Source organism: Aegilops tauschii, chromosome 3 (genome assembly GCF_002575655.3).
Source record: "Aegilops tauschii subsp. strangulata cultivar AL8/78 chromosome 3, Aet v6.0, whole genome shotgun sequence".
NCBI lineage: Eukaryota > Viridiplantae > Streptophyta > Magnoliopsida > Poales > Poaceae > Aegilops > Aegilops tauschii.
In genome coordinates, this window is record NC_053037.3 from 536669660 (window position 1) to 536696368 (window position 26709).

The 26709-nt window shown below is 49.5% G+C and overlaps 2 protein-coding genes across 2 annotated transcripts; both read right to left on the minus strand.

Annotated features, from left to right (window-relative positions):
* Positions 1-417: 417 nt before the first annotated feature.
* LOC109778352 (endo-1,3;1,4-beta-D-glucanase-like) lies at positions 418-3671 on the minus strand. Its single transcript, XM_020336903.3, has 7 exons — positions 3417-3671; positions 3234-3255; positions 2020-2143; positions 1697-1787; positions 1493-1582; positions 1307-1410; positions 418-752 (listed from the first exon to the last, which is right to left on the minus strand). The coding sequence occupies exons 1-7, from the start codon at positions 3637-3639 to the stop codon at positions 612-614; spliced, it is 795 nt and encodes a 264-aa protein (XP_020192492.1). The 5' UTR covers positions 3640-3671; the 3' UTR covers positions 418-611.
* A 662-nt stretch (positions 3672-4333) lies between these two features.
* Positions 4334-15293, minus strand: LOC141043092 (uncharacterized). The gene is made up of 2 exons (XM_073512014.1): positions 14210-15293; positions 4334-4416 (listed from the first exon to the last, which is right to left on the minus strand). The coding sequence occupies exons 1-2, from the start codon at positions 15291-15293 to the stop codon at positions 4334-4336; spliced, it is 1167 nt and encodes a 388-aa protein (XP_073368115.1).
* Positions 15294-26709: the final 11416 nt, after the last annotated feature.

Genomic DNA, 26709 nt, shown 5'->3' on the forward strand with positions numbered 1-26709 from the left:
ATGTATAAGTCATGAAGAAAGCAATAGCAATAAAACTTAACGATCATTGTGCTAAGCTAACGGATGGGTCCATCACATCATTCTCTAATGATGTGATCCCGTTAATCAAATGACAACTCATGTCTATGGTTAGGAAACTTAACCATCTTTAATTAACGAGCTAGTCAAGTAGAGGCATACTAGTGACACTTTGTTTGTCAATGTATTCACACATGTACTAAGTTTCCGGTTAATACAATTCTAGCATGAATAATAAACATTTATCATGATATAAGGAAATATAAATAACAACTTTATTATTTCCTCTAGGGCATATTTCCTTCACCCCGGTGTTCACCCATGCGGTTTATGGATTATTTTCTTGAAGTTATAGTCATATCATATAATTAATAATTATTTAAAATGCATATGTTTAAACTTCACATAGATTTTTGGCATAAACAAACAATATACATACCAATACGGAGGTTACAAATGACTCACAAATCATACTCAATACATGTACCTTTTTTATGGATGCATACGAATCTACAAAAAATTTGTTTTGGAGAACTTTACTTGGATATGAGACTTAGAATTGTATCGGACCTAACTTTTGTGATTAATATTTCTCATTCCAGATATTTCTTGAACCAACCGAGCATTAAGGCAAGAGCTTGTTCAGCTGTTCTAACTGCAAATGGGTCGGTGCTATTGTATCTACAAGCAAAGCCATGTGCAACTCCTGGAAAGATCTTGCCGAAGTAAGGTACCTACAATAAGCAAGCATACGAGGCTAGCTAGGTAAGCTCTATGAATACACCATTTGTGACAAGTCTTGCGTAAAAAGGGTACGTAGTTGTTAAGTCAAACAATATTTCTATAGTTCTACCTTTGTTCTCATTTACTTGTCCAAGAATTATTTCTGCATCAAACTTTGTACAATGATTATATAACAGTTTTTGAGTATTATAATTTTGTTAGCACATCTTAATGTAAATTAAAGTATATATTAAGTTAAGTACCATGATTAACACTCAAAAAAGTAAAAATGTGAAATGATAGGAAATAGAGTGAGTAATTGCATACATTGAGATTTATCCTCCAACTACATCATGAAATATGAACTCTTATTTGATAAATACAGTTGTATTTCGTTCGCGATCATGTTAACATGTGAAATGTGTGCCGGTTGCACCCACTATGATGTTTCTAAATCGGACAATATACTTCAGAAAATTGCATTTTAAATTTTAGAATAGCAGTGCCAATAGAGCTATATAAAAGAATTCAATATCAAGTGTCAACAGATCCGATACTAACTCACCTTGTCATTTCTTTTACGAAGGGCGTGCAAAAACTGATATATGAACTTCTGTGGTGTAGTTGTGTCATTTTGAGCTCCAAGGATCTCAATGGGGCACTTGACCTCTGAGTTCCACGTAAACTTAAAATAATAAGAAGAGGGATTCACACTGAACCAGTGACCATAGCAGTAGAAGCAAAGGGTCACCTCTCATATCATCAACAACGATGGATGAAGGATGGGAGATGACGATTGCCTTCACCTCCTCCATTTTCCCTATCTCCACTGCAAACTTTCCTGTTAGTTCATAGGGACAAGAAAAATAATTGAGTTATGTTTGGAATTGTTAAACAGAAGAGTTATATTGATTGTATTGCCAGTGTTGCAGTAATGTGTATTGATTTAACTAACCACCCCAACAGTATCCCCCAACTCCAATAATTGATTTTTGCTCTTTTTTCAAGGTTGCAAAAATTGGTTTAGCATCTCGAGCGGCTTTTACCTATAAGATAAACCGAGTAGATAATATATCAATTTAGGAAGTTTCTCTGTAGCGTAGTACATCTTTTTTTTTTGAATAGTCCACAATGGAACTTCAACATAAATATACCTAAAATCTTTTGGACCATACCACTTTGACAATAGTGTGTTTCAAGGTATTCTAGATAAAAATCAAGGAAAGTTGAAAATTGTTTAATAAAAATCAGAGCAAAGTTATTATTGAAATGTATTACCGGAGAGTGATCATCTATCCACTGTGTGATGTTTACACTTGGGTCACCTGTGTAAGGTTTCCCATTGAAGAAATCGGGCACCACGGCGTAGTATCCAGCTTCAGCAACTTTGTCGGCTGCCTGCCTTCCTTGTCATGTAGAAACATTATGCACAACCATGCATGATTATAATTCAGATGCAATGCTGTCAGGTTAAAGAATTTAATGATCGCCCATGACACTCAATGTTTTCTCGTATCACTTTGATTTTTCTACATATATAAATGACAGAGGTTGTACCTACCGGGGGGGGGGGGGGGGTGGGGTGGTGGTTAGTGAGATTACGTAAAGAAATTCAAAATCACATGCCTTAGTTTTGCCGTTTTGCATACTTGACTATAAATTCAGAAATAATGAAGGATTTCATGGTAAATGATTGTATACATCCTCAACACGGGAAAAGTTTGAGACTCTTGGAAACAAATCTTGAAGCAGAAAACTATGTTAATAAGTGGTCTCATCACTATTTGTAAAGAACATGACTAATTTCACAGTAGAACACCTTTTCTCACATTTGAACATGCGGCTCCCAGGAACGTGCCCATAGGCAACACACCAGAATATAAATGCTAGATCAAAACACATAACTAAAACCACCTATTACATCATGCCATGCATTTGGGAAAGAAGAATAATTTTAATTGTAGCTATTGGTCAATAGAAGGTTAAATATCTTGAACGGGAGCTTGCAATGTACGAGGAAAATATGTGATATACTCGCTCCATCCCATAATATAAGAACGTTTTTGACACTAGTATAGTGTTAAAAACGTTCTTATATTTTAGGACAGAGGGAATACTAAGTTAGTTCTGAAGTCTCTCTCAAAGATAGCTACAGACGGTTGACTAAAATTTGCCACTTCCTCCAATTGTTGTACTAAGTGTGCGTCAATTAATTTGCATTGGAGGGAGTATGTTATTTTTTTTTCATTTAATCAAAAAGAGAGAGAAATGTACATGGCGTGATGTTAGTGGGTCTGCTTTTTGGAGTTCTTTTTAGGATCTTTTTGGAGTTGTTAGTGGGTCACTTTCACCTCAAGAGTATCTTATGACCTTGTACTTTCCTAGTATGTGTAGAGATAGAAGGTGATGAACCTTCTTCCCATTTATTTTTTTGAAAAAATACACATAGGAGACCGAATGACAATGAGTACAACCAGAGAAGATGGTCAAACCTCAGCAATGGCGCTTCGAATCCTGAAGAAATCAGAATGCAAAAACCATATTTATAAACATAAACAAGTACGTATATGCAGCTTTTCTTTTTCATCGCAAAAAAGGAACCAAATATACATAAACAAGTACCGTTTCTTTTCCCACATATATATACAACCATATTCATAACCAAATGAACTAACCGAAGATGTCGGATGCCAGGACGATGGCCCGGTCGGAGTGGACGGGGCCGGTGACGTACGCCGTGAAGCCGGCCAGGTCATCGACGACCTTTCCAGCCTCGGCTCCGGTGGAGGTCAGGTCCGGCGGGTTGTCCAGGCACTGCGAGTGCAGAGGAGCGGAGGTGGCTCTGCCGGCGAGCACGATGAGCCAGAGGAGGAAAGAGTACAGCAACTCCAGAGCCATGGCACTCTGGTACACTCTGTTCTCCTTGCTTCAGTGCGTTGCGCCGTGCTCTTATATAGACTGTGCTGGGTTTTGCTGCTTTGCAAGGGTAGGTGGCATGGACACATAGACCCCCTCCACTTTGCTGTTTTGCTTGTTATTTTTTCCCTTTCTTTTGTTATCTTTTGATACGTGTTGTTTTCTGTCTAGGCACATCATCTTCTTGCTCTCTATTTAACCCCTAGGGCTGCTAAATGATCACGGAGGATAACAAGGGTTGCCATCGTTCGTTTTCTTAATCATCATTATTCTTGCCTTTAATTGACCTTGACCCAGGGCTGCTAAACGAGGATGTAGGGCAACGACACGTGTGATTCATCGCTTTGTAAGAAAATGGATATGACTGTGGTTGACAAAGTAACAAACAGTTCGAGAGAACTGCCGATTGACAAAAAATTGCTTCTACCAAAATACTTCCTCCATTCCATAATAGTGTCGTGATTTTAGTTCGAAGGGAGTAACTTTTACATATCGAGAGAGCAAAGATAACTAATGAGGAGGCAATAGTTCTGCCAAAATAGCTTCTCTAGTTTAACTTAAAACATTAAGATTATTAGAGCTTATATATGGTGGATCTCAGTTTGGTTTATACTTTAGATAAATCAGTAGCAAAAAAGATGACATACTACTCATGTAAAATCTAGTCATGTACAATTTACAACATCTTTAAAAAGACAACTGTAGCATAAATGCCTCGAAGATCATTTACAACATCCTTCAACCATTCAGTGTCGAAACCTTAAACAAAACAAATGACGGACAGTCATAGCACAGACTCAATGCCACAGCGTTCGAAGATGAAAGTGATGCTGTCGGGGAAACGACACCTATGGGATCATAAGAATCCCTACTACGGTTGCCGGGGCGCAGGGTTGCAAGAAGAGCAGGATCAGTAGCCAGCACGAGGATCGTTTACCCAGGTTCGGGCCGCGAGGATGCGTAAAACCCTAGTCCTGCTTTGGTGGGTGCTTTTCAGAGAGTTCTTGAGCTCTCAAACTAGCTGTGATGAGTGCGTGGTTCGAAAGAGCCGAATCCTTCTCCAGTATGCCATGAGCCTCCTTTTATAGTCGAAAGGGGCTGCCACAGTGGCACACAGGAGGTGGAAAGGCGCACAGTGCTATGAGCTTATCGCTCGTATTACAGGACAAGACGCATTTAATGCGTAGCTTAGGTGTCCCCTTGCTTTATCGGGGACGGGGCGAGGCCCGTCCCGTCCGTCGCGCTCCTTCTCGCTTCGACATGCGCCCTGGCCAGTGAGGCGTGCGGTGCCATGTAGGCAGGCAGGCAGCTGGGGTGGCGCGGTGGTGGAGCCTGCACGAAGATCTGCATGCCGCCACGCATGCGCTTGATGAGTTGGCCCGGGAGCTGCATGTTGCCACGCAGGTGCCTGCTCAGCTGGTTGAGCTGGCAGCTGCATGCGAACGACGGCGGAAACTTGGTTGGTGCGGGCCTGGCGGTGGCCCTGCTGGCGTCCTTGGCGAGGGCCTTGCCGGGTGGCCCGGCAAGGGTCTTGCCGTGTGGCCCGGCAAGGGTCTTGCCGCGGCGCGTTGTCGTCCCCGGCAAGGACCTTGCCGGGGGTCTGGTGGCCTTCCTCGGCAAGGATCTTGCCGAGGATCGTCGTCTTCTAATCCTCACCTGATCTTGAATATGTCTTCACAAAGATCTGCATGCCACCACAGAGGTGCCTTCCCGAGCCCTGGCCCCACGTGGATGATGGCGTTGGAGACCGTGGGCTCAAGGGTGGCTCGCTCTGTTGGTGTGGGGCGAGCTGCCCCGGCAAGGGTCTTGCCAGGGGAACCTGCTTCGTCCATCTGCTCTTTGTGGTCTTGGCCTTGGCGTTGCTCTGATTATCTTGGGCTTCGGTCTTACCTTGACTCACCTCCCCTGTTCTGCTTGGTGTGACCGCGGGCGCGGCTCCGACTGCCCGTGCACAGGTAAAGGGGTACAAAAGTGCGCCCCTCTTTTTGTACACCGACAGGAGCCCCCGGGTCTGGGCCACACATAAGCGCGACACGTTGTTGGGCCAGGCCCAAAACGGTGCGCGGGCAGGCGGGGCGGTTTTTACCGCGGTAAAACTTTTCGCGCGTTGTGCTTCCCACGACCCCCGCGTGCGGCGCGGCGTGGAGGGGTGTGGATGACGTGAGCGGCATGCGTGGGGCGGTTTCTGCACGCGTGCATCACATCGCAGTAAAGAGGCGACTCGCGCCTTCCCCGTAAAAAGAGGGAGGCGTGGAGGCGCGGCTCATTTACTGAATGGGGCCGGGTCGCGGTCTTCAAGGCGGCCACTCCCCACGATCACGGGGTGGGGAGAGGTCGCTTCACCCGTCCTCTCAGTTCTGCACGTCCGCCACGCGTCCTTCATGCGCCTGGGGCGGCAAGCGGTGGAGGCGGGAAACCGGGCTGTCGCTGGTTGGGGCAGCGGGTCGGTCCTGATTCCCTGCACCTCCGGTGGCTGGATTGGCCGAGCGGGGCAGCCGAACCCTGACCCCGCACCTTTATAAAGAGGGAGAAGGGGGGATGGCGTCCCACACTCTTCTGTCATCTATCTCCTCTTGCTTCTGCTTCTTCCTTTCACTCGCCATGGAGAAAGGGAATCCGGGTCCCTCGATGGTGGCGGCGAGGGTCGCCGCCCGACAACGCGTCCCTCCTCCTCCTGAGCCCGTGGTGGTGGAACCGGCCGCGAGGGGAAGGGGGAGGGGGCGAGGCCGTGGGCGAGGCCAGGGCAGAGGTCGTGGTGCTCGGGGAAGAGGAGGACGGGGCGGCGCGCCGGCTTCGCCCCCGTCAATGATGCCTTTTCCGATGGAAGGCCACGTCGAAGACCAGCCCCGCGAGTTCTTCATCGGGCTGCGCCGGCCTCCGCGTCGCCGTCTTCGTCTTCCCACCCCGTTTTCTCGGGAGATGGAGCGTGACCCGCCCCAATCCCTCAGACTGCACATGAGGGGTTGTGGGAATGGGGGCACGCGGGTCGACGTCGACTTCCCGGCTCCTCGGGTCATGTACCTCCGTCGTGGGTGCAAGACGTTCGCTCACATCCACAGCCTGACGGCGGGGCTCGTCCTCTACTTCAAATTAATGGAGGACGACCTGCTCTCCATCAAGGTCTTCGGAGACTTCGGGACTCGCCTCAAGTGCTGCGTGGAGAGCTCCTCCGATGGAGATTCCGACGATGGAAGCTCTTCCTCGAGCGAAAGTGATGAGGAGGACAGCGGGGCAGATGACGGGGATGAGTCCGACTAGGCGTCGGACGCCCCGTGCCTGAGCGGGTGCGGCAGCAGTAGCATCTGCACCTGGCCGCTCCTCTGGCAGAGTTTTGCCGGGGGTGGGGCCAGCTCCTTGAACTTCTCGGGGCCGTCTCCTTGGGCGGCTGGCGTCGGGAGGCGGCGGAAGAGGAAGAGGGCGTGCGGCAAGGCCGTCAACTTGGAGTACGCGGGCACCGACGCCTTCGTCGCGTACTGCCGGTCCTGCCGCCTCGTCTTCCAGCTCCTTTCCCGGCACCGCCATCACCGGCCCACCCGTGGGCGGCCACCGAGGTGTTCTCTTGGTGCTTTCTGCTGCTCGTAGCTCGCCTAGGCGCCCCTTTTGCCCTCTCGCCTCCTTGACCTGCCTCCTGAGGAGAGGGACAAGAAAGGGATCACGGGCATCTTATCCATTTTTTAATCTGTAAGCCTTCGGGCCTTGTTAAATTTAAAACTTGTAATCCCCTTGCTCATGTTTTTCATTCCGTATGAACTGTACCTGTATAGGATGTTTTTAATGAAAAAGGGATGCTTGCCGGGTTTTTCGTTCGTGGGTAGACCCCGCGACAAGGAGCGAATCCTTGTTATTATTTAAGATAAATGTTTTTCGCCCGGCAACAGGCCTTGCCGTCCCCCTCACTTCACCCGACCATTCTCGCGCTCTTGGCGGAGGCAGGGATGAAGTGGGCTTTAGGCTCCTCGTTCTACCTCCTTGCTGCCGCGGCTACAACCAAATCCAGACCTAGGAGATAATCCTTAGGTATGGGAAAAAGGGGAGCACGGTAGCCTGGAGATAAAACGAGGTTTCACATGCCCCAGTTCCGTTCCGAAATGCACGACAGAGGATGAAAGACTTATCTGGATCTGCAGCCCCCAGCAACCTCATCTTGCCGCGGTTGGATCCTTGTGCTTGCAGCCCCCGGCAACCCTGGTTTGCCGGGGTTGGGACGCCGGTCCGTTTTCTTTCTTCCAAGTAGCTCAGCAGAAGTGCTCACGTGCCCTGCGAACCAAAGGAGGACAGAAAAGAACAGATAGACGCGTACTCGACCTCTAAGCTAGGGGTTAGTCGCCGCTGAGCACTATCAACCCTAACTAAGGAAGAGACTCGACCTAGCATGCATGCTATGACTTAGGGCGCCAGCGCTTCATTTATTTATGCTCAGGGTCTGCGCCTGGCTTCGTACAAAGGGTTACATGCCTTGCCGTCAAAGCTTGTACAAAAGGTGGCTTGCCGGGAGGCCCGGCAAGCCGCGCCTTATGGGTAAAACTTGCGAAGATGCTCGATGTTCCAGGAGTTGCTCACTGGGACAACATCTTCGGTCTACAGGCGGACTGCGCCGGGCCTGGTGACTCGCATTACCCGATAAGGGCCTTCCCACTTTGGCGTCAACTTGTTGGAATTCTTGGTCGAATGAACGCGCCGAAGAACAAGGTCGCCTTCCTCAAAGCTTCGGGCATGAACCTTACGGCTATGGTAGCGACGCAAGGCTTGCTGGTAGCGCGCTGCTCTCAGAGCCGCCCGAAGATGATCTTCCTCAAGGAGCGTTGCGTCATCTTGGCGCAACTGCTCTTGCTCAAGCTCATCATAAGCGAGCACTCGAGGTGACCCGTATATGAGTTCCGTGGGGAGAACTGCTTCTGGCCCGTATACCAGGGCAAAAGGTGTCTGGCTGGTGGCTCGATTTGGCGTCGTCCTGATCGACCAAAGAACCGCCGGCAATTCATCAATCCAGCGCCTTCCGCTCTTGCGCAGCTTGTCAAAAGTCTTTGTCCTTAGGCCTCGCAACACTTCAGCATTTGCCCTCTCCGCTTGGCTGTTGCTCTGTGGGTGTGCCACGGAAGCAAAACAGACCTTGTTGCCGAGGTCTTGAGTGCATTGCATGAAGGTGTGGCTTGTGAACTGCGTGCCGTTGTCGGTGATGACTCTGTTTGGCACACCAAAACGGCAGACCGGTCCCTTGAAAAACTTGACAGCTGACTAAGCAGTCACCTTTCTCACTGCTTCCACCTCCGACCACTTTGTGAACTTGTCGATCGCAAGGTACAAGTACTCAAAGCCCCCGACAGCGCGGGGGAAAGGGCCCAGTATATCGAGCCCCCAGACTGAGAATGGCCAGGAGAGAGGGATTGTTTGAAGGGCTTGAGCTGGTTGATGAAACTTCTTTGAATGGAACTGACACGCTTCACACTTGGTTACTAGTGCCGTCGCATCCTGGAGGGCAGTGGGCCAGAAGAAACCTTGCCGGAACGCCTTTCCGGCAAGGGCCCTCGACCCTATGTGGGAGCCACATATGCCTCCATGTATCTCCGCCAACAGCTCCAGTCCTTCCTCTCGGGGGATGCACTTCAATTTCACGCTGTTTGGCCTTCTCGTGTACAGGACGTCATCGACGAACTGGTACAGGGCGGACCGACGGGCTACTTTCTCCGCTTCTTCCTGCTCCTCAGGAAGCTCCCCTGTTTGGAGGAATTGGATGGTATGCTGCGCCCACACCGGAGCCTGGGGCTCGACGGCAGGGACCAAAGGCATCTCTCCCGCCATGGGAGCGGCTGTCTCTACGGCCAGGGCTTGATGCCCTGCCGGAGCCAGTTGCTCTTGGGCAGGCTCAGCGTCCGCGGCAGCACCCTTGCTGGGGCCCCAGGGGGCTCGGTAGGAAAGTACTTGCTGGGACCTGACTTCCTCCACTTGTTCTGCCCTGTTGATGGTTCGATGGATGGTTGAGTTAACCGGAGCAAAAAGGTACCTGGTTCCACAGGTAGCTTGAATGCGGCACGCTTTGACAGGTAATCGGCGATGTCATTCTCCATTCGGGGGATGTGCTCCGCTTGGATACCGTCAAAGCGTTCCTCCAGCTTCCTCACCTCATCTACGTAAGCCTCCATCAATGGGCTCTGATAATCCTTGTTGACCTGTCTGACAACGAGCTGCGAGTCACCCCTGACGATGAGCTTCTTAACCCCGAGGTTTGTCGCGATCCTGAGACCGGCAAGCAATCCCTCATACTCAGCAGTGTTGTTGGTGGACATCTCCCTGGGGAAGTGCATCTGGACCACGTACTTGAGGTGCTCTCCGGTGGGTGCGACGAGCAGCACACCGGCACCGGCGCCTTGCAGCGAGAAAGCCCCATCAAAGTACATGATCCAGTCGCGGTCTGCTTCCTTGCCGAGGAGAGTGGTCTCCTGGATTTCTTCGTCAGGCGTCGAGGTCCATTCTACAATGAATTCCGCCAAGACTCTGCTCTGGATTGTCGAGGTACTCTCAAACTTTAAACCAAAGCTTGACAATTCCAAGGCCCATTCCACAATCCTTCCGGTTGCATCTGGGTTATGCAGTATCTGTTGCAACGGGAGGCGGGTGACGACAGTGATCTCGTGGGCTTGGAAGTAATGACGCAGCTTCCTCGAGGCCATAAGGAGGCCGAAGAGCAATTTTTGCACACCGGAGTACCTCGATCTAGCCTTGCAAGAGGGAGCTGACAAAGTAAACCGGGTGCTGCATCATCTTCTTCTTCTGCACCACCTCACTTGACTGCGCGGGCACTGCCTCGGTGGCATCAGACTCTGCCGGGGGCCTCGCCTTGCCAGCACCAGGCCCTGCCGGGGGAATCTTGGGCTTGCCATCCGCTGGTTCTGTCGCCGTCACTTCCTCCTCGTTGACCTCCCTCTGTGCCACCAGCGCGGCGCTGACCACTTGATTCGTCGCCGCCAGATATAGCAGCAACGGCTCTTGTGGTTTAGGCGGAACCAGTATTGGCGTGGAGGAAAGGTATTTCTTCAGATCCTGCAATGCTGCCTCGGCTTCTGGGGTCCACTCCATTGGGCCTGCCTTCTTCAAGATTTTGAAGGAAGGAAGGGCGTGCTCGGCGGACTTGGAGATGAATTGGCTCATGGCGGCAATGCAGCCGGTGAGCCGACGCACATCCTTGATCCGCTTGGGCGCCTCAATCTGCTCAATAGCATTGATCCTATCCGGGTTTGCCTCGATCCCGCGCTGTGACACAAAGAACCCGAGAAGCTTGTCGGACGGAACGCCGAAGACACACTTCTCAGGGTTCAGCTTGAGGTTGATCTTGCCGGGGCGGCTTCCTTGGCCGCCGCGCTTCTTGCCGGATCCCTCAGCACCGTCCTAGTACTTCTCCTTTTCCCGCCTCTCGTACTCAGCCTTTTGCTTCTCAGCAAGCAGCTCGACTTGTCGGCAGTTCTGGAGGTCGTGACCCTTGGTGCGGTGGATCTTGCAGTATTGCTTGCCGGAGCTTCTTGGCTTGTCGGTAGTCGCCAAGGCCCGGCAGGGGCGCACCCGACAATCTCCTTGCCGGGGGTGTCTGCCTTGACCTTCTTGCCGGCACCGGTGTCGTCAGATCCCTCAACGGCAAGCACGGCCTTGCCTTTGCGTTTCCTGTTGCGACGCCGGCCCTTCTTCGTCGGGGTGGCGGCGTCTTCATCGGTAGAGTCGGTTTCCGCGCCGGCGTCTTCGCCGGGGTACTTCCTTCCCTCTTCAGCCCAGGCGCACCTATCGGCCAGAACGTAGAGCTCGGCCACATCCTTAACCTTGGTCATCGCCAGCTCTTCGCGCATCTTGCGGTTGCGCACGTTCTAGTGGAACTCGCTGATCACAGCGGCGGGATGAACGTCGGGGATGTTGTACTGCACCCGGCTGAATCTCTGGATGTACTTGCGCAGGGTTTCCCCTTCCTTCTGGGGAATGATATGCAGATCACTGGCCTGGCCATGAGCTTGGTGGCCTCCTGTGAAGGCGCCAACGAACTCATGGCACAGATCCGATCAAGAAGAAATGGAATCCACAGGCAGGTGCATCAACCAAGACATCACATTGGGCTTCAGCGCTAGCGGGAAATAGTTGGCAAGCACCTTGTCGTCGCGAGCTCCAGCAGCCTGCATCGCGATGGTGTAGATGCTGAGGAACTCGGACGGATGGGTCGTGCCAGTGTACTTCTCGCCGACGTCGGGCTTAAACGTGTGGTGGGACGGCCACTGGAACTGCCGCAGCTCACGGGTAAAGGCCGGGCAGCCCACCTCGTAAGGTAGGCCGCCCCCCCGGTGCTGGGTGGTCCATAGCGGGTCCCGCCCGCTTGTCCGACTGGCGGCGCGTTTCGCGTCGGCGCTCGACGGTGGTTCGAGCGTCTTCGTGAGCTCATTCCCGAAGGACCTGGCGCTGGTCGCGGAGGGTCCGCGGGTCGGACGACGCTATGGAGATGTTATCACAAGCGTTGTCACGACGGGCCGACGCCCGCGGCGGCTGGCGAGGAGGAGGAGAGTGCACCGTGGCCGCAGCTCCCCCGGTCCTCCCAGCGCCAGCATGCGGTGGCTCAGTGGAGCGCCGACCTGAGGGCCCCGCCGGTCGCGGATCGTCTTTGTTGGCGACGGCGACGAGGCTCCGGATGGTGGCCCTCCACTCGTCGAGCTTCTCCGCAGCAGGAGGGAAGTCGAGGAGCAGCTGCGCGCGCGCCAAAGCTTCCGCTGGCGTGGGCGGCGGCGACAGCTGCGTGGATCGCGGCGCGCTTCGACTTCTAACTACGTTAGAAGGAGCTCTGTTACGACCCAGCGGCTGCGTGCCATTTTTGCCAGCACTTCGGCGAGCGTGTTGAACCCCTTCATCTTGCGGATGACGCACAGGGCTCTTCCCACGGTGGTGCGCAGGGTCACCAATGTGGTGACGCTGCTCGGCGCGCATACCATGGGAAGAGCGCGCAGTGGTCGCCGTGTGGGCGTCTTGAAGGTCGCTGCGCCGCCCGGAGGTGGCACAACGACACCCCTGGAGGGCCCGCGCCGCCAGCGGGGGGCCCAGCTCCGTCTTTGAATCTGGCGACGTGCGGCCAGTCGTCTGGCGCGCGAACGACGCCGCTCGCCAGGCTCTGACTGCCAGGGCGATGCTGGTGCTCGCGGACCGCGGCCCGGGTCCTGTCCGCGACCGGTCCACTGCTCGTCCGCGACGGCACGGGCCGTTCGGCTCCCAACGAGCCGATCGCCGCGGCTGTCTTCTTCTTAGGAGCCATGGCGACGAAGAACTGCTAGGCTAACTACTAGACCAGATTCTCACAATTGCGCCCCCTATCTGGCGCGCCAAAGATGTCGGGGAAACGACACCTATGGGATCACAAGAATCCCTACTACGGTTGCCGGGGCGCAGGGTTGCAAGAAGAGCAGGATCAGTAGCCAGCACGAGGATCGGTTACCCAGGTTTGGGCCGCGAGGATGCGTAAAACCCTAGTCCTGCTTTGGTGGGTGCTTTTCAGAGAGTTCTTGAGCTCTCGAACTAGCTGTGGTGAGTGCGTGGTTCGAAAGAGCCGAATCCTTCTCCAGTATGCCATGGCCTCCTTTTATAGTCGAAATGGGTTGCCACAGTGGCACACAGGAGGTGGAAAGGCGCACAGTGCTATAAGCTTATCGCTCGTATTACAGGACAAGACGCATTTAATGCGTAGCTTAGGTGTCCCCTTGCTTTATCGGGGACGGGGTGAGGCCCGTCCTGTCCGTCGCCGCTCCTTCTCGCTTCGACACGCGCCCTGGCCAGTGAGGCGTGCGGTGCCATGTAGGCAGGCAGGCAGCTAGGGTGGCGCGGTGGTGGAGCCTTCACGAAGATCTGCATGCCGCCACGCAGGCGCTTGACGAGTTGGCCCGGGAGCTACATGTTGCCACGCAGGTGCCTGCTCAGCTGGTTGAGCTGGCAGCTGCATGCGAACGACGGTGGAAACTTGGTTGGTGCGGGCCTGGCGGTGGCCCTGCTGGCGTCCTTGGCGAGGGCCTTGCCGGGTGGCCCGGCAAGGGTCTTGCTGTGTGGCCTGGCAAGGGTCTTGCCGCGGCGCGTTGTCGTCCCCGGCAAGGACCTTGCCGGGGGTCTGGTGGCCTTCCTCGGCAAGGATCTTGCCGAGGATCGTCGTCTTCTAATCCTCACCTGATCTTGAATATGTCTTCATAAAGATCTGCATGCCACCACAGAGGTACCTTCCCGAGCCCTGGCCCCACGTGGATGATGGCGTTGGGGACCGTGGGCTCAAGGGTGGCTTGCTCTGTTGCTGTGGAGCGAGCTGCCCCGGCAAGGGTCTTGCCGGGGCTGCTGAGACTGTCCCGGCAAGGGTCTTGTCGGGGGAACCTGCTTCGTCCCTCTACTCTTTGTGGTCTTGGCCTTGGCGTTGGCGTTGCTCTAATTATTTTGGGCTTCGGTCTTACCTTGGCTCACCTCCCCTGTTCTGCTTGGTGTGACCGCGGGCGCGGCTCCGACTGCCCGAGCATAGGTAAAGGGGTACAAAAGTGCGTCATTCTTTTTATACACCGACAGATGCTCTTGTGCTTCATCCGCAGCATGGCCTTTTTCGCTGCTCCGTTCACAATCTCCACACCAATGAGGACAGAAGCCGTGTCAACTAGCTGACCTCTGTCGTAAATGTCGAAGGTTTTGGCGATGCAAAACCTCTTGGCCCCCAGGTACACCATCTCGCTATAAACCAACGACCAGTCCTCGGGAGGGGCGAAGCCTCCCCACTCGTGCAGCACCTTGGGAGCACTGTCCAGAGAGGAGAGGTCGACAGCGCCGAGCTTCTGCTGGTCTTCGCCGAGGAAGCCGAACCATAGGCCATGGAGCTCCGGGACGTGCAGAGCGCGGCCGGAGAAGGGCAGCGACCAGCGGCCAACGTTGGTCCACTGGTGCGTGGACGTGTCGAAGCAGTAGGTGCCGAAGCCACCGTCGCCGGGGACCGACGAGATGCAGATGGTCTTGCCGTCCTGGAGCAGCGTGTAGGACTGGATGGTGCGGTCTCGGCAGGCCGGGTCGTCGAGGTAGGGCGGCGGCGGGAGCCGGCGCCAGTGCCAAGCCTTGTCTTCATCGTTCCTCCCGGACCCGGGTGGGTTGCAGTAGACAAGAGCCTCGAAGTCGCTCGAGTTGGACATGTTGAGGGCGTAGAGGGCCTCAGGGTAATGGTCTTTGGCGGCGCCGGGGTTGGCGGTGGTGACGCAGACGGAGATGGGGCTCCGCCACTTGGACGCGTTGAGGCGGGGCAGCATCACGGTGGAGCCGACGTAGTCGTCGTCGGCGGCGTCGGCGTCGTGCAGGACGGCGTGCCCGGTCGAGTCGATCGCGACGATCTTGCCCTCGCCGTCTCGCCCGTAGAAGGGCATGAAATCGAGCGTCGAGCTGGCCGTGCGGGATGATTTGAATCTGGCCACCGGCCCGGGGAGGTCCAGGGTGCTCGTAAATGGCGGCGACGTCATCCGATTCTCCCTATTGCCTTGCGATGTTTGCGCCCCTGCCTCCACCACGGACGGGTAGAAGAGGTTCTCCTCGGGCATCATGCGGCTCAGCCAGTACGAGCCGCCGACGCGGAGGTCCTTCATCACCAGGTTGATGAACTGCCGGGCAAACATGTCCGCAGTCCTCCTGTGGCAGCAGGCAGGAAGACCGGGGTCGAAGCTGGATCATCTATTTAGTCTCTGTAATTATTTACTGCAGACAACTTTTACAATGGATCATCTATTTAGTTGTCTGTATCGCTGCTAAAATTATGAGATGGTTGGACAGATTTTGGAAGGAAAAACTGCTCGATGCAGACACCCCTTCCTACAACGGAAGGATGATACAGTGGTCCCGTAGTAATGTAAAATTTGCTCTAGAGCATCAAGTGATGCAAACTACTCCCTCCGTTCCTAAATATAAGTCTTTGGAGAGATTCTACTATGGACCACATACGGAACAAAATGAGTGAATCTATACTCTAAAATGCATCTAGATACATTCGTATCTAGTCCATATTGAAATCTCTACAAAGACTTATATTTAAGAACGGAAGGAGTATTTTACATCTAGAGCAAATCAGGATTAAAAATATTTGCACCTACATCATCTATTAAAGCAACATTTTTGCCCTCTCGTGATGTAAAAAATGATCCCAAACTATTTTACATCATCTATCGGATATGCCTAACGCCAAAGGCAGCTAACGGCCTTGCCTGCGTGGTCGCCAGTGAAGGTAGCAACGAGGTCTCAACTCCTTCCTGCTTTGCTTGGAGGGCCTATGGACTCCGAGGCAGCGCTGCTTGAGCGGCAGGGGCGTCCGTGGGAGTGGGTTGGGGTCCTTGGCCGTGTGGATGGCGTAGGCGCGCAGCGACGCTGAGCGCGGTGCATGGCCGGTGGGCGGCTCCAGCAGTCCTCCAACGTCAGATTTGAAGGTCCGTTTTCTCTTGCCCTTTTTGGTTCACATCCCGCCGGATCTAGCACCGATGACCTTGTTTCGTTGGGCTGATGGTGGTTGGGCTTGGTGGTGAGAGTAGGGTTTCAGGAGAAATCCTTGGTTGGCTTGGCCGACCACGTAAGTGGCATATGCATATACACTACTAAATTTGTTATAAGTTAAGTTGAACTTGACAAATTTCTTTCGAATCTAATTTCAAATTAGATTAGAAAGATAGAAATGCCATGAGGATGGGAAAATGAAAATAAATAGTTTAATCAATTCTCCTTTTTGTTGGAAATTTATTATCCTCCTTTCATTTTTTACATAATTGTTTGAGAATACTATCTGTAAACAATATTTATTTTGCAAACTAAAAATACTATATTCAATATTCCTTACAATAGATCTACTACATGTGTTACTCATTCATATAGCGAAAAATGCCAATTCTCTCTCCCACTTCTTTCCTCCTCTCACAATGTCTCCTTACCTTAAGTTTTTTTTGTGTGTGAACATGACTCAAATCTTTTACGAAGGTTCACAAAAAAAATACCAAACATGATAAAAAAAATACATCAAGATCCATGAACCATTGAACGGTCACTGCCACCGCCGATGCACCGTTGTCGTCGCTCCCGTATCAGAGCCGGTGAAGGGAAGCTCTACGATTGGCAAGGAAGGTGCGATTGCAAGTTTTCAAAGATCCGTGGTCACATCAAATTAGCTGAATCTAGCTTTAGTGCAATTCACATGGAGTCCATTTGCTGTAAAATCATCGTTGTAGTTTGGACATGTCCACCAGATGATGATGGATAGTTGCATATTCGTAATTGTTTCTATCATTGAGACAATTCTTGCAATAAGATTGGATGACAAATGTAAATTGTTTCCATTTAGATTGTTGATTCTTTTTATTCTTTTTTCCCCATCAAGTCGGTTGAATCTGAGCGAGAGAAAAAAATCAGTTATTCGATGGTTTTCTCAATAAAGGGTGAAATTTATTGACTCAAAATGAAGCAACAAGCGGATACAAACATAATGAGCACATACCCAACCTTTGAATAGTTAAGATGCACACAAACAACATTAGGACACACAAAAACACTGGCAAAAGCATAGTCATACGAGATCAAAGCTATGCCTAAGCGAGGAAAAAGAAAGAACCTTGTATCGACCCACAAACAACAATAGCGATCATATTCGCATCAATAATCTCTTTGAAACCACAAGGATAGCGAGATTCTTCAACAACAACACCGATATGAAGGGAACGACACTCGAGCGCCGCCAGTCACTGGACCCAACCAGTAGTGGTCAGAATCTAGGTTTTCATCTTGAAGAACAAGTCCAAACATATCCGAGCAACGCCTTCAACAAGGTAACAATGCATCATCAATGCCCTAAGTAGTCGGGATGCCGCGATCTGGCACACGATCAGATGAGAGGCCCAAAGATCGGAGCAGGAATCGTGCCCCTGCGAGGAGCGTCCAACGCATCATCAATGGAGGAGCGGCTGGCTGGAAGATGCGGAGTAGATCAGCTTCATGGGAGAGAAAGGGTGTAAGAGAGAGGGGGAGAGAGGTGGCGTGTAACGCCCACGATGCGGCTATATCTCCCACGTGTCGAGGCACGACTTAGAGGCATAACCGCATTGTGGTTTTGTCGCAAGAAGGGTCATCTTCACACAATCCCATGTAATGAACAAGAATGGGATAAAGAGTTGGCTTACAATCGCCACTTCACACAATACATAAATAAATCATACAACAATCAGAGTACACACATAGGTCCGACTACGGAACCAAAATAAAAGAAGACAACCCCAAATGCTAGATCCCTGATCGTCCCCAACTGGGCACCACTACTGATCATCAGGAAACGAAACATAGTAACGACCAAGGTCCTCATCGAGCTCCCACTTGAGCTCGGTTGCGTCACCTGCCCTGGTATCAACGGCACCTGCAACTGTTTTGGAAGTAACTGTGAGTCACGAGGACTCAGCAATCTCACACCCGCGAGATCAAGACTATTTAAGCTTATGGGAAAGAAAGGGTAGTGAGGTGGAGCTGCAGCAAGCACTAAGCATATATTGTGGCTAACATACGCAAATAAGAGCGAGAAGAGGAGCAACGGAACGGTCGTCAACTAGTAATGATCAAGAAGTGATCCTGAACTCCTACTTACGTCAAACATAACCCAAAAGCCGTGTTCACTTCCCGGACTCCGCCGAAAAGAGACCATCACGGCTACACACACGGTTGATGCATTTTAATTAAATCGAGTGTCAAGTTCTCTACAATCGGATATTAACAAATTCCCATCTGCCACATAACCGCGGGCACGGCTCTCGAAAGTTTATACCCTGCAGGGGTGTCCCAACTTAGCCCATTATAAGCTTTCACGGTCAACGAAGGATAAACCTTCTCCTGGGAAGACCCGATCAGACTCGGAATCCCGGTTTACAAGACATTTCGACAATGGTAAAACAAGACCAGCAAGACCACCCGCTGTGCCGACAAATCCCGATAGGAGCTGCACATATCTCGTTCTCAGGGCACACCGGATGAGCAAGACGTCGGGTTGGCATAGACCCTGGTTGCCCAGGGGGCGCCGGACATCGCTCGGTTTGGACCAGCACTCGAAGGAGCACTGGCCGGGGGGGGCAAATAAAGATGACCCTTGAGTCTGCAGAACCCAAGGGAAAAAGGCTTAGGTAGGCAAATGGTAAAACCAAGGTTAGGCCTTGCTGGAGGAGTTTTATTCAAAGCGAACTGTCAAGGGGGTCCCATAAATCACCCAACCGCGTAAGGAACGCAAAATCAAGGAACATAACACCGGTATGACGGAAACTAGGGCGGCAAGAGTGGAACAAAACACCAGGCATAAGGCCGAGCCTTCCACCCTTTACCAAGTATATAGATGCATTAATTAAATAAGAGATATTGTGATATCCCAACATATCCATGTTCCAACATGGAACAAACTTCATCTTCACCTGCAACTAGCAACGCTATAAGAGGGGCTGAGCAAAAGCGGTAACATAGCCAAACAACGGTTTGCTAGGAAAGGATGGTTAGAGGCTTGACATGGCAATAAGGTGTTGGAAATATGCCCTAGAGGCAATAATAAAATGGTTATTATTGTATTTCCTTGTTCATGATAATTGTCTATTGTTCATGCTATAATTGTATTAACTGGAAACCATAATACATGTGTGAATACATAGACCACAACATGTCCCTAGTAAGCCTCTAGTTGACTAGCTCGTTGATCAATAGATGGTTATGGTTTCCTGACCATGGACATTGGATGTCATTGATAATGGGATCACATCATTAGAAGAATGATGTCATGGACAAGACCCAATCCTAAGCATAGCACAAGATCGTGTAGTTCGTTTGCTAAGAGCTTTTCTAATGTCAAGTACCGTTTCCTTAGACCATGAGATCGTGCAACTCCCGGATACCGTAGGAATGCTTTGGGTGTACCAAATGTCACAACGTAACTGGGTGGCTATAAAGGTGCACTACAGGTATCTCCAAAAGTGTCTGTTGGGTTGGCACGAATCGAGACTGGGATTTGTCACTCCGTATGACGGAGAGGTATCTCTGGGCCCACTCGGTAATGCATCATCATAATGAGCTCAATGTGACTAAGGAGTTAGTCACGGGATCATGCGTTACGGAACGAGTAAAGAGACTTGCCGGTAACGAGATTGAACGAGGTATTGGGATACCGACGATCGAATCTCGGGCAAGTAACATACCGATGGACAACGGGAATTGTATACGGGATTGATTGAATCCCCGACATCGTGGTTCATCCGATGAGATCATCGTGGAACATGTGGGAGCCAATATGGGTATCCAGATCCCGCTATTGGTTATTGGCCGGAGAGGTGTCTTGGTCATGTCTGCATGGTTCCCGAACCCGTAGGGTCTACACACTTAAGGTTCGGTGACGCTAGAGTTGTTATGGGAAATAGTATGTGGTTACCGAAGGTTGTTCGGAGTCCCGGATGAGATGCCGGACATCGCGAGGAGTTCTGGAATGGTTCGGCGGTGAAGATCGATATATTGGACGAAGGGTATTGGAGTCCGAAAGTGTTCCGGGGGTACCAGGCTATGGCCAGCATGACTGGAAGGTGTTTCGGGAGCCCCGGCAAGTGTTGGAGGGCCTCATGGGCCAAAGGGGAAGGGGCAAACCAGCCCACTAAGGGGTGGTGCGCCCCCACACCCTTTCCCACGTTACTTGGGGAGGTGGGGCGCCTCCACCTGGCTTGGGAGGCAAGCCTCCACCTGTTTGGCTTGGGGGGCAAGTCTCCCTAGGATTTTCCCTAGGGAGATCCAATCTGCTTGGCCGCCGCCCCCTAGGGGAAACCCTAGGGCGCCTTCCCCTCTCTCCTTGCCCCTATATATAGTGGAGGGGTGGGAGAGCAGCCGCACCTCTTCCCTGGCGCAGCCCTCCCTCCTCATACACCTCCTCCTCCTCCGTAGTGCTTAGCGAAGCTCTGCCGGAGAACCACGAGCTCCATTGCCACCACGCCGTCGTGCTGCTGGAGTTCTCCCTCAACTTCTCCTATCCCCTTGCTGGATCAAGAAGGAGGAGACGTCCCCGAGCTGTACGTGTGTTGAACGCGGAGGCGCTGTCCGTTCGGCGCTAGATCGGATCTTCTGCGATTTGAATCGCTGCGAGTACGACTCCATCAACCGCGTTCTTGTAACGCTTCCGCTTGGCGATCTTCAAGGGTATGAAGATGCACTCCCTCTCTCTCGTTGCTAGCATCTCCTAGATTGATCTTGGTGACACGTAGGAAAATTTTGAATTATTGCTACGTTCCCCAAAATTGGTATCAGAGCTAGGTCTATGCGTAGATTCTATGCACGAGTAGAACACAAAATAGTTGTGGGCGATGATTTGTTCAATTTGCTTACCATTACTAGTCTTATCTTGATTCGGCGGCATTGTGGGATGAAGCGGCCCGGACCGACCTTACACGTACACTTACGTGAGACAGGTTCCACCGACTGACATGCACTTGATGCATAAGATGGCTAGCGGGTGTCTGTCTCTCCCACTTTAGTCGGATCAGATTCGATGAAGAGGGTCCTTATGAAGTGTAAATAACAATTGGCATATCACCGTTGTGGCTTTTGTGTAGGTAAGAAACGTTCTTGCTAGAAACCCATAGCAGACACGTAAAACATGCAACAACAATTAGAGGACGTCTAACTTGTTTTTGCAGGGTATGCTATGTGATGTGATATGGCCAAAAGGATGTGATGAATTATATATATGTGATGTATGAGATTGATCATGTTCTTGTAATAGGAATCACGACTTGCATGTCTATGAGTACGACAACCGGCAGGAGCCATAGGAGTTGTCTTAATTTATTGTATGACCTGCGTGTCAATGAAAATGCCATGTAATTACTTTACTTTATTGCTAACCGTTAGCCATAGTAGTAGAAGTAATAGTTGGCGAGACAACTTCATGAAGACACGATGATGGAGATCATGATGACGGAGATCATGGTGTCATGCCGGTGACGAAGGTGATCATGCCGCGCCTCGAAGGTGGAGATCAAAGGCGCAAGATGATATTGGCCATATCATGTCACTTTATGATTTGCATGTGATGTTTGTCATGTTTACATCTTATTTGCTTAGAACGACGGTAGCATAAATAATATGATCCCTCTCTAAAATTTCAAGAATGTGTTCCCCCTAACTGTGCACCGTTGCGAAGGTTCGTTGTTTCGAAGCACCACGTGATGATCGGGTGTGATAGATTCTAACGTTCGCATACAACAGGTGTAAGCCAGATTTACACATGCGAAACACTTAGGTTGACTTGACGAGCCTAGCATGTACAGACATGGCCTCGGAACACAAGAGACCGAAAGGTTGAACATGAGTCGTATAATAGATACGATCAACATGGAGATGTTCACCGATGATGACTAGTCTGTCTCACGTGATGATCGGACACGGCCTAGTTGACTCGGATCATGTATCACTTAGATGACTAGAGGGATGTCTATCTGAGTGGGAGTTCATTAAATAATTAGATGAACTTAATTATCATGAACATAGTCAAAAGGTCTTTGCAAATTATGCCGTAGCTTACGCTTTAGTTCTACTGTTTAAGATATGTTCCTAGAGAAAATTTAGTTGAAAGTTGATAGTAGCAATTATGCGGACTGGGTCCGTAAACTGAGGATTGTCCTCATTGCTGCACAGAAGGCTTATGTCCTTAATGCACTGCTCGGTGTGCTGAACCTCGAGCGTCGTTTGTGGATGTTGCGAACATCTGACATACACGTTTTGATGACTACGTGATAGTTCAGTGCGTAATGTTGAACGGTTTAGAATTGAGGCACCGAAGACATTTTGAAACGTCGCGGAACATATGAGATGTTCCAAGAGCTGAAATTGGGATTTTAGGCTCGTGCCCACGTCAAGAGGTATGAGACCTCTGACAAGTTTCTTAAGCCTGCAAACTAAGGGAGAAAAGCTCAACCGTTGAGCATGTGCTCAGATTGTCTGAGTACTACAATCGCTTGAATCGAGTGGGAGTTAATCTTCCAGATGAGATAGTGATGGTTCTCCAAAGTCACTGCCACCAAGCTACTAGAGCTTCGTGATGAACTATAACAAATCAGGGATAGATATGATGATCCTTGAGCTATTCGCGATGTTTGACACCACGAAAGTAGAAATCAAGTAGGAGCATCAATTGTTGATGGTTAGTAAAACCACTAGTTTCAAGAAGGGCAAGGGAAAGAAGGGATACTTCATGAAACGGCAAATCAGTTGCTGCTCTAGTGAAGAAACCCAAGGTTGAACCCAAACCCGAGACTAAGTGCTTCTATAATGAGGGGAACGGTCACTGAAGCAGAACTACCCTAGATACTTGGTAGATGAGAAGGTAGGCAAGGTCGACAGAAGTATATTGGATATACATTATATTAATGTGTACTTTACTAGTACTCCTAGTAGCACCAGGGTATTAGATACCGGTTCGGTTGCTAAGTGTTGGTAACTCGAAATAAAAGGCTACAGAATAAACGGAGACTAGCTAAAGGTGAGATGACGATATGTGTTGGAAGTGTTTCCAAGGTTGATGTGATCAAGCATCGCATGCTCCCTCTACCATCGAGATTGGTGTTAAACCTAAATAATTGTTATTTTGTGTTTGCGTTGAGCATAGACATAATTGGATTATGTTTATCGCAATACGGTTATTCATTTAAGGAGAATAATGGTTACTCTGTTTATTTGAATAATACCTTCAATGGTCTTGCACCTAAAATGAATGGTTTATTGAATCTCGATCGTAGTGATACACATGTTCATGCCAAAAGATATAAGATAGTAATGATAGTACCACATACTTGTGGCACTGCCACTTGAGTCATATTGGTATAAAACGCATGAAGAAGCTCCATGTTGATGGATCTTTGGACTCACTCGTTTTTGAAAAGATTGAGACACGCGAACCATGTCTATTAGTATATATGCATGAAGAAAGTCCATACAGATGGATCGTTTGGACTCACTTGATTTTGAATCACTTGAGACATGCAAATCATACCACATGGGCAAGATGACTGAAAGGCCTCGTTTTCAGTGAGATGGAACAAGAGAGCAACTTGTTGGAAGTAATACATTTGATGTGTGCAGTCCAATGAGTGCTGAGGCACGCAGTGGATATCGTTATGTTCTTACTTCACAGATGATTTGAGTAGATGCTGAGAATATTTACTTGATGAAACACAAGTCTGAATTATTGAAAGGTTCAAGTAATTTCAGAGTGAAGTTGAAGATCGTCGTGACAAGAGGATAAAATGTCTGTGATTTGATCATAGAGATGAATATCTGAGTTACGAGTTTGGCACACAATTAAGACATTGTGGAAATTGTTTCACAACTAATACCGCCTGGAACACCATAGTGTGATGGTGTGTCCGAACATCATAACTGCACCCTATTGGATATGGTGCATACCATGATGTCTCTTATCGAATTACCACTATCGTTTATGGGTTAGGCATTAGAGACAACCGCATTCACTTTAAATAGGGCACCACGCAATTCCGTTGAGACGACACCGTATGAACTATGGTTTAGAGAAACCCAAGCTGTCGTTTCTTAAAAAATTTGGGGCTGCGACGCTTATGTGAAAAAGTTTCAGGCTAATAAGCTCGAACCCAAAGCGGATAAATGCATCTTCATAGAATACCCAAAACAGTTGGGTATACCTCCTATTTCAGATCTGGAAGCAAAAGTGATTGTTTCTAGAAACGGGTCATTTCTCGAGGAAAAGTTTCTCTTGAAAGAATTGAGTGGGAGGATGGTGGAGACTTGATGAGGTTATTGAACCATGACTTCAACTAGTGTGTAGCAGGGCACAGGAAGTTGTTCCTGTGGCACCTACACCAATTGAAGTGGAAGCTTATGATAGTGATCATGAAACTTCGGATCAAGTCACTACCAAACCTCGTAGGTCCACAAGGATGCCTACTACTTCACAGTGGTACATAATCCTGTCTTGGAAGTCATGTTGCTAGACAACAATGAACCTACGAGCTATGGAGAAGCGATGATGGGCCCGGATTCCGACGAATGGCTCGAGGCCATAAAAATCCGAGAGAGGATCCATGTATAAAAACAAAGTATAGACTTTGGAAGAACTACTTGATGGTCGTAAGGCTGTTGGGTGCAGATGGATTTTAAAAGGAAGACAGACAATGATGGTAAGTGTCACCATTAAGAAAGCTCGACTTGTCGTTAAGATGTTTTCCGGCAAGTTCAAGGAGTTGACCGCAATGAGACTTTCTCACTCATAGCGATGCTAAGAGTCTGTTGGAATTATATTAGCAGTTACTGCATCATTTATGAAATCTTGCAGATAGGATGTCAAAACATTGTTTCCTCGACGATTTTCTTGAGGAAAGGTTGTATGTGATACAACCAGCTGAAGGTTTTGTCAATCCTGAAAGATGCTAACAAGTATGCAAAGCTCCAGCAATCTTTCTAAGGACTGGAGTAAGCATCTCGGAGTTGGAATGTACGCTTTGATGAGATGATCAAAGATTTTGGGTTTATACAAAGTTTATGAGAAACTTGTATTTCCAAAGAAGTGAGTGGGAGCAATATAGAATTTCTGATGAGTATATCTTGTTGACATATTGTTGATCGGAAATGATGTCGAATTTCTGGAAAGCATATAGGGTTATTTGAAAAGTGTTTTCAATGGAAAACCTGGATTAAGCTACTTAAACATTGAGCATCAAGATCTATAAGGATAGATCAAAAACGCTTAATAGTACTTTCAAATGAATACATACCGTGACAAGATTTTGAAGGAGTTCAAAATAGATCAGCAAAGAAGGAGTTCTTGGCTGTGTTACAAGGTGTGAGTATTGAGTAAGACTCAAGACCTGACCATGGCAGAAGAGAGAGAAAGGACGAAGGTCGTCCCCTATGCTTTAGACGTAGGCTCTACAGTATGCTATGCTGTGTACCGCACCTGAAGTGTGCCTTGCCATGAGTTAGTCAAGGGGTACAATAGTGATCCAGGAATGGATCACATGACAGCGGTCGAACTTATCCTTAGTATCTAGTGGACTAAGGAATTTTTCTCGATTATGGAGGTGGAAAAGGAGTTCGTCGTAAAGGGTTACGTCGATGCAAACTTTGACACTAATCCGGATGACTCTGAGTAGTAAACCAGATTCGTATAGTAGAGCAGTTATTTGGAATAGCTCCAAGTAGCACGTGGTAGCTGCATCTACAAGATGACATAGAGATTTGTAAAGCACACACGGATCTGAATGTTGCAGACCCGTTGACTAAAACCTCTCTCGTAAGCATAACATGATCAAACCCTAGAACTCATTGAGTGTTAATCACATGGTGATGTGAACTAGATTATTGACTCTAGTAAACTCTTGGGTATTAGTCACATGGCGATGTGAACTTTCAATGTTAATCACATGGTGATGTGAACTAGATTATTGACTCTAGTGCAAGTGGCAGACTGTTGGAAATATGCCCTAGAGGCAATAATAAAATGGTTATTATTGTATTTCCTTGTTCATGATAATTGTCTATTGTTCATGCTATAATTGTATTAACTGGAAACCGTAATACATGTGTGAATACATAGACCACAACATGTCCCTAGTAAGCCTCTAGTTGACTAGCTCGTTGATCAATAGATGGTTATGGTTTCCTAACCATGGACATTGCATGTCATTGATAATGGGATCACATCATTAGGAGAATGATGTGATGGACAAGACCCAATCCTACGCATAGCACAAGATCGTGTAGTTCGTTTGCTAAGAGCTTTTCTAATGTCAAGTATCGTTTCCTTAGACCATGAGATTGTGCAACTCCCGGATACCGTAGGAATGCTTTGGGTCTACCAAACGTCACAACGTAACTGAGTGGCTATAAAGGTGCACTACAGGTATGTCCGAAAGTGTCTGTTGGGTTGGCACGAATCGAGACTGGGATTTGTCACTCCGTATGACGGAGAGGTATCTCTGGGCCCACTCGGTAATGCATCATCATAATGAGCTCAATGTGACTAAGGAG